At 47.4% G+C, this 12,250-nt stretch overlaps 2 protein-coding genes across 2 annotated transcripts; one reads left to right on the top strand and one right to left on the bottom strand.

The window, feature by feature from the left end:
* Positions 1-687: 687 nt before the first annotated feature.
* On the bottom strand, positions 688-2,389 carry LOC119311654 (cytochrome c oxidase assembly protein COX19-like). The gene is made up of 5 exons (XM_037587321.1): positions 2,241-2,389; positions 2,056-2,120; positions 1,869-1,957; positions 1,686-1,783; positions 688-995 (listed from the first exon to the last, which is right to left on the bottom strand). The coding sequence occupies exons 2-5, from the start codon at positions 2,063-2,065 to the stop codon at positions 872-874; spliced, it is 321 nt and encodes a 106-aa protein (XP_037443218.1). The 5' UTR covers positions 2,066-2,120; positions 2,241-2,389; the 3' UTR covers positions 688-871.
* A 172-nt stretch (positions 2,390-2,561) lies between these two features.
* Positions 2,562-4,351, top strand: LOC119349492 (ribosomal L1 domain-containing protein 1-like). The gene has a single exon (XM_037617531.1). It carries the CDS (start codon positions 2,597-2,599, stop codon positions 4,016-4,018), a length of 1,422 nt encoding a protein of 473 aa, XP_037473428.1. The 5' UTR covers positions 2,562-2,596; the 3' UTR covers positions 4,019-4,351.
* The last annotated feature ends 7,899 nt before the right edge of the window (positions 4,352-12,250 follow it).

Raw genomic sequence — 12,250 nt, forward strand, 5'->3', positions numbered from 1 at the left:
AGTATCTCCGTGGAGCAAAAGGAATTAGGAAAAGATCGACAAATTTCTTGTACCACATGCATAGAAGACAATCCAGAACAGATCAAATAAACAAGGACACAAGTGTGCCCGAATCCTGTAGCGACTGCTGTGCCTTTCCAACAAGAACTGATATAAAGAAACCTTCTATACAGTTTGACGGTATTAACAAGGAACAAACGCTTGCTTTGTCAGGCCAAGCTTTTGATTTTTTGCCCTAGAAAATCATGGGACAACATGTTTTTTTTTCTTGCCATAGAAAATCATGGGACAACTTTCTGAAAGGTCTAAGTGGGGCAAAAGCTGACATGAACAAATTTTCCATTAACCACAAAAGTGGGGAGATCGAAACATATTTTCAGCATCGGCTGTGGCCAGCAACGCACAGAGACTGGAGACAACATGTTCCATTCGATACAAAATTGTAATCAGTTAGCACATACAATTCCGGTACCAGCCACCTTTTAGGGGATATAGACTTTAATTATGATGAAAATACATGCCATAGAAAATTTAGATAGTTCTTATAAAAACAGTCAGCCACGAATGGCATGTGCCGTCACAAGCTGATTTTAGGAACGCTCTCGAACCGGTTGGTGGTCTGGTCACTGCCGCAGCTCATGATTATTAGGGTTCAGCAACAAGAATTTTGTGTTGATATAACACTAGTAAGTAAAAGGGTTTGTGATTTTTCTTTCTGCTTAATCTCAATCCAACAAATTACACTCTCTCATGATTATTCTTTTGCCCTTAAGATGGAGGTACTCCTTAATTTCTGGCAGCACTTCCTAAAACTTGTGTTGGAGTAGCGAATGATATTGACCGTTAGATAAGGAACTTCCAGGTTGAACAATTATTTCTTCTCTCTTGAATCACTCGTTGGACTCTCCAGTTTGTTGTTCTTCTCAGAAGGTGTAACCACAACGTCTGAGTTACTGAACCCAAGCTCCGACATATCTTGCTTTGCCATCAGGTTCCTGGATTGCAAAAGAATACCGTGATTAGAAATCCTACTAGATAGAGCAGCATCAAACCAAAAATATATAAATGAAAAGCATCTTGCTTATGAGCCTGAACAGTGAATTTCAGATGTCAAAGTTGGCAAGAACCCTTTCCAATGCAAGTCAGAACTTCAGCTTATAACATTCATAAGAAATATCGACTACTGCAAGCACTAAACATCTCCTAGAAGGCTAGAACAAGTAGTTACATTTGTTGGTTGCTTCCCGGAACCATCAAATAGACAAACCTGGATGCAGCACATTACACATGTGTTGCGCCAGAGGAGGCAAATAACCAAACATGTAAGGAAGCCAGGCTTGGTTTGCTGTAGGTTAATGAAGCAATAAACTGTTTCCTCACTCAACTACTAAAAACGGCTCAGGACATGATGTTAACATGCCGCGGCAATAATAAACTGTATTTCTACTGTGGCAAGATTTTCTTGCCCATGCATACTAGCTTGCTTGGCCAAGTTAATTTTTTGTTAAGTACCAAACACCTGTCCTTGCCTGGTGAGGTCAATATTAAGTTTGCTTCCGAGGCAAGTGCACCCTAAATCATTACACATAAATTGGTGGATGTGCCAAATAAAAACAGGTCGAGTCAACTACATTAGTACAGTACAGTAGTTCTGAAATTAGTACTCAGGGAATAAGCATGCCAACCTCTCCATCCTACACTCCAAGTATTTCTTCGAGAACATCCGACATTTTTCAGACTGAGCTCCTGTAGACTTCAGGCAGGCAAGATAGTCCTTCTTCTCCTGTTTGAACAGGCAACTCTCATCTCATATAACACTTGCTAAACATTACACCCCTACGAGGAAAACAAGAGTGATCGCAACTTACCAGGTCGCACTCATGCAAGTGATCGAGGGGGAACACACCTTTTTCAGGAGGTACAGGCCTCGCCCCCCTGTTTCCGCCAAACGCGCCACCTGTGAGAAGTCACAAGGTTATGCGACGGCTGGTGTATGATCTATGATGCATGACATGAGCATTGCATAGGAGATGAATCGGAACGGCACGTCCTCACCTGCACTCATTTCCCAAGCACCTGGGGATGGAGACGTTGATGCCGGAGCTCTCGATGCTCAAATGCTGCAGCAGGGTGACGTCAGCCAAGGTGCAGGCATTTCATCGAACAGGTCAGGTGCGCGCCCAGTGTCATGCATGCGTAGATTCGCCGAAATTTAGAGCGCCAGGAGAGGAGACACTCACAGGTCACAGCGGTGGCTTCGGCGCGGCTCCCTTCAGAATTCTGCACGCCGGAGCGAGGGATGGCGCCGACGGACGGACGGAGCCGGCCAGCGAGAGGGAGGAAGCTCGCGCAGGGCCGGAGCGGAAGGAGCGGAAGCAGAGAAGCGCGGGACGACCCGGCCCACTTATGTTTTTTGAGGGGTTACGACCTGGCCCAAGTACTACGACGCCCTTCTGTTTGGGCCGGACCATTCCCGCGGGCCCAAGGATGGCCGCGTGAGGTGCGGCCTCGTATAATAGGGTCTGGCAGCCAGGCTCCTCCTCCTCCTCTCCGCTCCTCTCTCCGCCGCCACGCTAAACCCTAAACCGCCGCAGCCATGTCGCCGCCGACGCAGCCGCAGCTGAAGGACAAGGCGGCGCACGGGGTGCCGCGCGCGACGGCGGCCAGCGCCGTGGCGTCCCTCACCAAGTGGATGCGCGAGCGCGCGGCGGAGGCGCCGCCCAACCTGCTCGCCGACGAGCGCGACGACCTCGTCGTGCTCCAGCTCTCGCTCCGCCGCGTCCCGCCCAGGCCCACCACCAAGCCGCACCTCCTCCCGCTCCCGCACCCCGTCGTCGCCCACTCGGCCGCCTCCGTCTGCGTCATCTCCGATGACCGCGCCGGCTCCGGCTCCCCCGCCGCCGCCGCCATCCTCGACGCCGCCAGGTCCCTCAAGCTGCCCGTCTCGGAGGTCGTCCCCTTCTCCGCCCTGCGCACCGACTACCGCCCCTACGAGTCGCGCCGCCGCTTCGCCGCCTCCTACGACCTCTTCCTCGCCGACCGCGCCCTGCTCCCCATGCTGCCCCGCCTCCTCGGGAAGGCCTTCTACTCCACCAAGAAGGCCCCCATCGCGGTCGACTTCACCCGTGCTGGCTGGCCGGAGCAGGTCCGCAAGGTCCTGAGCTCCACTTTCCTGTACCTGCGGACAGGGACCTGCTCGGGGGTCAAGGTGGGCAGGCTGGACATGGAGGAGGAGGAGATCGTTGACAATGTGATGGCGGCAGTGGAGGCCGCCGTGGAGAAGGTGCCCAAGAAGTGGGAAAACGTGAGGGCTATGCATTTGAAGGCCGTGGATTCGGTTGCACTGCCAATTTACCAGGTTGTGCCGGAGTTGGGCATGAAGATTGAGGTTCCGGTTGCGCGATTGGAAGCAGGAGTTGGTGCCGGAGAGGTCATCGATGCTGCAGAAGTTGGGACTGGCAGCAAGCGCAAGGACAAGAAGATGAAGGCGCTGAAAGATGCCAATGGTGGAGCTGAAGCTTTGAAGTACAAGAGGAAAACGAACAAGAAGGATCAGACTGAAGATGCTGTGATGGAAGAAGCCCCAGAGGCGACTGGGAAGAGGAGGAAGAAGGAGGCTGCTCCTTTGGTAGAGGAGCTTTCTGCTGGTGAGGACCTGAAGACCCCAAAGAAGGGCAAGGATAAGAAGCGTGCTTTGGACAAGGAGGTGGATGATGCCAGCCCTGCAGAAAAGAAGGGTAAGAAGAGTGAGCGTGAAACCAAGGAAGCCAGCAACAAGAAAAGTAAGGGCAAGAAAGAAGATATCAAGCAAGCACCCGAGGAGGTGGAGGATGTTGGCAGCAAGAAGAATAAGGGGAAGAAGAAGAAGAAGAGCATGAAGGGTGATTCTGATGATGGTGAAATCCTCTTTGATGGAGAAAGCACTCCCGCTGCCCTTATAGCTGACAAGGAAGAGAAGAAGAGCAGGGGGAAGAAGTCAAGTGGCGATAAGATGAAGAGATCCAGGGCAAGGGTCTAAGGTTGTACTCTTGTCAGTTGAATGCCAATCTCTTGAATTGAGACCAAACTGCATGTTGTATGCATAGATAAGCTGGTTAATCTGATTACTGTCAGCTGTGAGAAGCAATCATTGCCGTATCTGCTTTTTTTTTGTATTAGGAGATTGCACTTGAGATTATACTGCTGAGTGTAATACGGTGGCGTTGGGGAATTTCTGGAGTAGTTTCTTCAGATTTTAGTCGCTTATAAAGCTTTGGGGTAAAAGTTATGGTGGAACTGTTTCTCTTTTCATCTTTTGTAACCAGGATTCATGCTTTCATATCTAATTACGGTGATCAATCACTTGTGACTTGATGAAACGTGTGGTGGACTTTCATATCCCTCTGCTCGATGAAATGCCTCGCCATAGAGAGACAGAGATCCTAACTCTGCCATTCCCTTCTCTTCAGAAGCTCTTGGTCTATTTCGGTGCAGCAGGAAAGGGGTGACTTTGCTGCTGAAACGGCAGAGCTTTTTATCTCCCACAGAGAAGAACAGATTCCTTTTTCATTGGTATATACTCCCTCTCTAAAGAAATAGAAGAGCGTTTAGATCCAAACTTTTAGACGTTTATATATTCATTTTCCGCGTTTTCTAAAGTCTGAACACGACTTGATGCATCAATTGGATCAAAATGGTTCTAATGTATTTTCATCTTAATTGCTTCTTGCTTCAGTTTTAAAGCAGCCTTATAATGCAGATCATTTTAGATGGATATATAGATTACAGTGTGAATAAACGGTAGACCTCGTCTCTCCCTTCTTCCTTAAACTGCTTCTAGATTTTCTGAACTGTTTGTAGTTTTGACTTCCACTTGTCCATGAAGGATCCCCTGGGTATTACCACCCAAAGGTACTTTTTTGAGATAATGACCTACAGATGTTTATGAGGCATGCATTCGTATTATGAATTGGAAGAACATCAATCAGCAAGTATTTATGGCTGATGTCTCCTAGATGAGATAATTTCCCCCAAACTATGTGTGATTCATTGCTCTAGGTACTACTTTCTACCGCAGTACACTTGGATTTGCATATTTTGAGTCCTGATTCTACTAATTTGACTTATGATGTCCATGGTTTTGGATGATTGGAGGCAGCTCATCTCTTATCCTATGGTGTGTGTTGTGCTCCTCTCGGTTGTAGTTACTTTTACATTATTATACTATTTAAGGCATACATGATATATTGAACGTCATGAAGATTTATTTCCATTTCTTCAGTTCTAATAATTTACGCAAAGTTCCGTCCAGTAACTAGACTGATTTTTTCTTGACCGTTGTTCTCTGGAGCTCATTATTTTAGTCCCTTTCTCTTAGATTTTTGACTAATCTGGCTGCTCTGGTGCTCCAGTTTCTTACTTGCAGGTGATGATCTTGCTGCAACTTGCTGCCTGGGTTTACAGGTTGGTGATTCTTCTAGCCCTTGATCTTCTTCTGTCCACGTGTGTCGTCTGTGCTTATATCTAAGTTGGATGCGACTATTCTTTTTCCAGTGAGCTAGCTGCTGCAGTCCCGCTCGTTTCTTTAGAGGACATAGATGACAGAAATGCCGCCATGGGATCAGGTCGTTACCTTTTTTCTGTCGCTGTCCGCGTGTATCCATGCAATTGTTTGTACGTCGTTTGCCCACTTGCATGTGTATATATGCTTCTTTCTAACAATGGTCGTTTGGATGCATATGCCCATATTTCCATTTTCTGTGAAGTGTGTAGTACAACCACTGGTTATTCCTTGTAATATCCAAGTGGTATAAGAGATTTTGGTAGTGCGCCATTAGCATATTCTTTGTTACTGGATCACTTCAGAGTTTAGACCAAATATTGTTGACAAAATGTTACTTTCTTCATATGTAGTGAATTATCATTTGGATCTCGCTGAACCCTTAACCTCTCGGTCGCCTGTGGTTTCGTTCTGTCTGCGGTGATGGATTGCTTCCTCTGCTCCGTTTGTGTGGAGGTTTGTTCTTCTTACATCCTCTTCCTTCCTTTGCCTCGTCACAAGCACAGGCCACACAGGCAACAGAGCCTAAACTCTATTGGTATGCAATTGGAAAATCAGCTGGAGGGGAGCTTCAAAGTTCTTCACAGTTGATATTTCTACTCCCTGTATTCTCAGACCTGTGTGACTGAACCTAATAATCCACTATATGTTCTTAAGTTCTGTATTGAGCCTCTGGCTTCAGACTTGGATCACCGGATTGTTCAATTCTTTTTGTGCTACAAAACTACACAATCACTACTTGATCATTGCAGTGTGCTGTTCTGTGTATACCAATATCTCTACCACTATAATACATCAGTTTTGAATTTGGATTTACCACCCCACCAATTTTTTAGTCTGCTTGGGTACTGATTACCTGAAGTAATAGCTAAGATACAGTGTAGAGAGTAAACTTGCCGGGTGGTACATGAGAGCATTTCTATAATGGTTGGTTCGATCGATCTTTTTTACCGATTTATACCGAATTAAACTTCTTGATGTGGCGATAGGGTGTCCAGTGAACATGATTGTCGATTAAATTTGTGTATGAACTTCTTCCAGTTTGTTGGTTAGTAGAGGAAATGCACGAGTTGTCAATCAGAAAGAAGTTCAGTTCTTCAAGCAAGAACTCCAGACTTGGCTTTCAAATAACTACATTGTGATGATGAAACATCGTCAGTCCGCACCATCGCGTCTGCAAGATCACCTTCCAGTTTGCACCATTGTACGTACATCGCAGCTGACCAACCCAACCAGTAAGTGAATCCTAGATTGTTGTTAAGAGCTCCATTCTACATGTGAGTTATGAAAGAGCAGTTGTTGTAGTTCTGTTTTACTTGGTCCAATGGATTTGCCCTGCCTTACTGTCATTTATTCAGAAATTTTTACTGGTTTGCTGATGTACAAAGGGCTGATCCAGCTCTTCTCATTTGATCAGAATATGCGTACACCATGATGGTTGGTGAGAAATCTGACACACAGTTATGGCGTTGTGCTGTTGGAGCTGCTAACTTGCGACCAATATAACTGGGAGGCGATCTCGTAGCATAGGCCAAAAAATTACATCAGGGACAATTCTCTGGGTTGACACCGCTAATCTGGATTTGGAAGATAAAGCCGCTGTCAATCATTCAGTTGTTGAAAATTGCTCTGCTATGTACAGTAGTTACCTGCCGCCGTGTGAGAGACTGGCATGTTGTACTTGTGTTAAGCGCGTCGAGAGATAAAGATAGGGCCTGGGCGAGCCCTGCATCCTCGTCTGCTTCTGATCATTCTTCCAAGAAGGATAGCTGATGATGTATATATTTATGTAAGTTCAGTTAGTTGTTCCCTTTAATTTGTTACTTATGGTGGGGATTAGGGGAGCCTGTGCTCATTCTTTCTGTCATTGTTTTGTAGCAAGATAAATACTGGTGACTGACTAGAGTGTCCTTGTGTATGTTAGTCTCTGATCTGATGACGGAGCACCATCCAGTGTCAACAACTTGGACTCCTAGGACGAGCACCATCCCGTGGCTGAACGTGCTCGGTCCTGTACATATCCTTTGCGTCACAGAACAGCGTCGATGCCCGTCAGATGACGGAGCTGCCACTGGGCGGCCGTTCCTATATATGGCTCCTCCTCCGGCCACCGCAGGGGCTCGGGCTCGACGCCAAGGACGGCTTCAAGTCGGCGTGGCTCCCCACGGAGGCCAACAGGAACCCGCATGTGCGGATCGTCCCTGGCGCACCAGTCCCGTCCGCCGGCGTGCCTTCATGATCCACTGCGCGTGGAACTCATCCTCAACCACTAGTAGTAGAAAAAAAGAACTTGCGTGAGGTTCTGCTGTTGATACTCTCTCCGGCTTTATTTACTCCGCATATTAGATTTGACTGAAGTCAAACTTTGTAAAGTTTGACCAAGTTTATAAAAAACAATACAAACATCTACCATAACAAATCTATATGAACTGAAAGTACATTCAATAATGAATCTAATGGTATTGATTTGTTATTGTATATGTTAATATGTTTGTTTATAAATTTTGTCAAAGTTTAGAAAGCTTGACTTTAACCAAAGCTAATATGCGGACTAAATAAAAATAGAGGGAGTACCTTCCTTGCGAATTGACGTAGGCGCACCCGTGCCGGTACTTCATGCTGCTGCCTGCTATGGTTTACTTATTCCATGCAGCTCTACCCTGCAAGATTTTTGTATTCTTGCCCAGTCAAGAAGCATGAAGAGAAAAAAATAGAGCACCATCCATTGATCGGCGAGTTCTGAACAGGAGTTCAGCACTGCATGCAGCACACAATTATCTAGGGCGTGTTTGGTTGCCGTCTGCTACAGTGCCTGCATCACATCTTCTCAACCCAGCCTGTTTGAGCAAAAACAGGACATAATACGCCATATGCAATTTGTTTGGTTGCCTGCATCTAGTGTCCCTGCATTAGGTAATACGCAAGTGCACTTTGTTTGGTTGGCTGCATTGGCCCTAGCAGCACATGAACACGGCGTTTGGTTGCATACGGCGTATATGTTGTGCTTATCTTGTACTCTAGTTGGTGAGCTTACTCACAATGATCACACCTAACACACCAACACCACAACACAGCAATGGTGATGAACTGGGCGAAGATGATGAAGTTCTTCAGCTTCAGCCCAAACTGACGATCCACCTTAGCAGCTTCCTTTTTGACACCTCCAACCTTGGCACTGTCAACACTGCTGCCTCCGTGCTTTCTCACCCATGCGGAGTAAGCTTGTTCCGCTGCCTGCCTAGTCTTGAACCCTCTATAATTGCTGTTGCTATACGATGCCACTTGTGCATTGGCTTCTTCCCATGAACTATAAACCCCTGAAACCTCACCGATGAACACGGCATACCACTTGCCCTAGCAATGCACAAGAGCAAGAGTTGAAGCAGCAAATCAATGGAGCACAAGTAGCAAGCAAAGTAGCACACAAACAACAATGGAGCAGAAGAGAAGTAAAGCATGCATGATCATACTACATAGCAAGTTCAACCTAGCACTACCTTGGTGTTAACCTACCACCACATCCGAAAGAGGGTGTCGTCCTACCACCGCAAGTTCACCATCAGCGTGAGGGGTTAGTATATACCACCTCACCAAAATATACATACCATCAAATCATTTTTGAGCCCTAGCTACACAAAATGTACGTCGTCGTCGTCGCCATCGCCATCGCCGCCGGGGATCCTGCACGCTCACAGGCAGCACTACTCTAGTAGTAGTGCTTGCCCAGCCAGCTCCTGAGCCACATCACCCTGTGAGTGTCGGCCATGGCAACGAACCCAACACCCTGGGCCTTGTTGTCAAGCAGGTGGCTGAGAGCTGCCATGAGAGCCTCATCGCTGAAGCCATCCTGGGTCATGACAGCGCCATATAGGTCAGGGTGGACGTCGAGGGGCTTGCACTCCCTGATGGCTGTTGCTACCTCCTTCACCACCTCAGTCATGCTGCAAAAGACATTGATCTCCTCCTCCATCAGGCCTCCTCTCTTCCTCTTCCTATCATGGACGGGGTCAAATGGCTTGTCGAAGGGCTTCGCAGCGGGCTTGTCAGGGCCATCAAGGACCTCGACGTCCGGTGTCCCGGGGAAGTCTAGCATGGGAGAACCAAGAGGCTCACCCGAGCCCATGGCATGCTTCCCAGTTGCCAGCCCGAAGGAGAAGATGTGCTGCATCTGGCTGTAGTTCTAGATGGGTGTGTTGAGGAACCCAGCGTCCCTTGGGTGGTCCTAAGAATGAAACACAAGTGTTGTTAGTTGCGATTAGGAGTAGGCAATGGTGGACAGTATGAAAATGAAGAGGGCTGTGAGCTAACCGCGACATGGCCGGCGTAGTGCTCTGCCTCCAAAACTATGGAGCAAGTGTTCTCATCCCATGAGGCGCTGCTAAGGTCTCTCAGCTCGGACACTTGGATCCATTGACTTCTCCACTTCCTCAGGTGGTTTTACACCTGGGTGGCAGACACCTCTTGCCCACAGAACTCGAACACCTGCTTCGCAACGATGTTCAAGTGCACCCCCTTGTCAGTCCTAACTCCACTAGAGATGAACTCACACATGTTGTTCAGCACGAACGTGGACATGAACGACTGCCACTTCATGTTGTTCGACCTACCATCCTTCTTTGCCCTTGCTGCTGCTAGCTTGATTGCAGCGGCAGCAGCAACAGCAGGAGTTGGCTCAACGAGCACTACTGGCACATAGAGGGAATCAGACTCGAACACCTCTGAATCAGGTGCCATCTCGGACATAGGTTGCGAGTCCTCGACAAACGATGGAGCAAACTGGCTGCCGGACACGACAAGGGCCTGACAAAGATCTTGCGTCTGCGTGGTCATGTCCTACAATCGTAGCACGCATTGACAGTGAGCATAGCACACAACATACCGGACAATCCATGAAAGCAAGAGCATACATGTACATCACTATCACAGCAAGCACATGCTTCATCACTATCATACTAAGCATATCGGACAATCTATGAGCAGGAACATACATCTACAACAAACAGCATGCTACAAATGGACCACCAATAGCTACAAATCACAGATCTAAGCATGATTCAACACAAGCACAAGGTTCAACTTCAAACTCTACTACTAATCTAGCCTACCACATGCTTGAACATCTAGCCCTACCACAAATTGCAACCGCGACATAGCAACCAACCATATCAGCTCACAGATCAGACCAGTAATCAACCATGCATCTAGATCAAACCCTAGCTGCAGCTCAGATCTAGCTAGAAGGGACAGCGAGAAAGGGGGATTGAACTCACAGAGGCCATGGCTGCAGCTTGAGGACGAGGGGGGACGATCGTGGAAGATGAACGCCGGCCGGTGAAGGAGCGCCGACGCCGTGGACCGCCGGCCGATGAAGATGCACCGCTTACCTGCTCGTCGGTGCCGATGCGTGTCGAGGGGAAAGCTCGAACGGAGGAAGAATGGTGGCGAGAGTTGGGGCGGTGAGGGAGGGGTTAAATAGGGGTGAACTCGGCGGGAGGTGAGCCAAAATCCTCCCACCGATTTTTCAGCGACGCGGGCGAGCTCGCGCCATCTCCCCTGCTCGCACGAGGGGAGAAGCGCGTCACCCTCCCTTGCCTCGCCCGAGCCAAGCTCGCGAGCTACTATTGATTCGTGTGTTTCCCCTGGGCCTGGCCTAGACGTGCTTTAAGTTTCGTGCGATGCGGACCGCATAGTGAACGCAGGAAACCAAATGGGCCACTTTCTTCCCGCGCGGGCCAGGCTGGGCCTAATGTGGGCAACCAAACACGCCCCTAGTACACCGCATTCTTACAAGCTCCAAGTCGCCAATGCGAGTCAAAGACATTTACACTCAACAATTGGTCTCCGACCTTTGTGGCAAAGACTTTGTATTCTGCCTCTCCTGATTAATCAATGAAATACAGCCCTAGGGCCGTCTTTTCGTAAAAAAAGAACTATGTAAACAATTGTAGCAAGAATATGAATAATTCATTTCGTTCAAACAAATTCTCAGCATACACACTTGAACATGAAGAAATTCATTTGTGATTGTCCCACAAGTATTTGTTCCTTGTTACAATCTTCATATGGCTGACCTTACACACTATCGATCAGGTGAAAGCTAAATTAAGCTAGCTACTATCAGAGCAGTTCGTTTGTGTCATTGTCAGATGTAATTAACTAATTAGCTTATCATTACAATAACATGAGCAATAAACCTATGGCCAGCATGCCCTTGCAAAAAAGGAGCCCCTTGCTCCTCGGATCCATCCCCACTGCATACACGTGTGAACCACTACCATGTCAGAATTCTTCATAGGCAGAGTTCTGATATTTCTATCTAGGCAGGAGATACTTGGAGGATTTTATCCACTCGACCATAAAGGTGATATAAAATTTGCGGGAAGACAAGCTAAAGAACGAGCTTAATTATTCCAAGCATGAGGATACTGGCCACTCAACTTTGAAGCTAATAGACAATATGCAGACAAGCAAGCTGAAAAACAAACTCAATCAGTCCAAGCCCCATTCTTATCGCCTATAGTGACATATCTAAGAAAAGAGTGCTCAGTTTATTAATGCAAGTTCAATTTAAGTGAGAATCAATTTATTGCATATTGCCCCTTGTATTATGAGGACAGTGACTCTGATGAATTTCATCCAAGAGCGGGAGGGAGTGAATTTGATGTTGATATGAGTTGATCTCCTTGTCCTTTATTCAAGTATAGGTTAACT

Source organism: Triticum dicoccoides, chromosome 1B (assembly GCF_002162155.2).
Source record: "Triticum dicoccoides isolate Atlit2015 ecotype Zavitan chromosome 1B, WEW_v2.0, whole genome shotgun sequence".
Lineage (NCBI taxonomy): Eukaryota > Viridiplantae > Streptophyta > Magnoliopsida > Poales > Poaceae > Triticum > Triticum dicoccoides.

Excerpts from the sequence above, each read along its gene's own strand:
- LOC119311654 (XM_037587321.1), bottom strand. Across the intron at positions 1,784-1,868 it reads ACTTGCATGAGTGCGACCTG|GAGAAGAAGGACTATCTTGC; the intron begins GTAAGTTGCGAT and ends CTGTTCAAACAG. Across the intron at positions 996-1,685 it reads TTGGAGTGTAGGATGGAGAG|GAACCTGATGGCAAAGCAAG; the intron begins GTTGGCATGCTT and ends TTTGCAATCCAG.
- LOC119349492 (XM_037617531.1), top strand. The coding sequence starts at position 2,597 with ATGTCGCCGCCGACGCAGCCGCAGCTGAAGGACAAGGCGGCGCACGGG.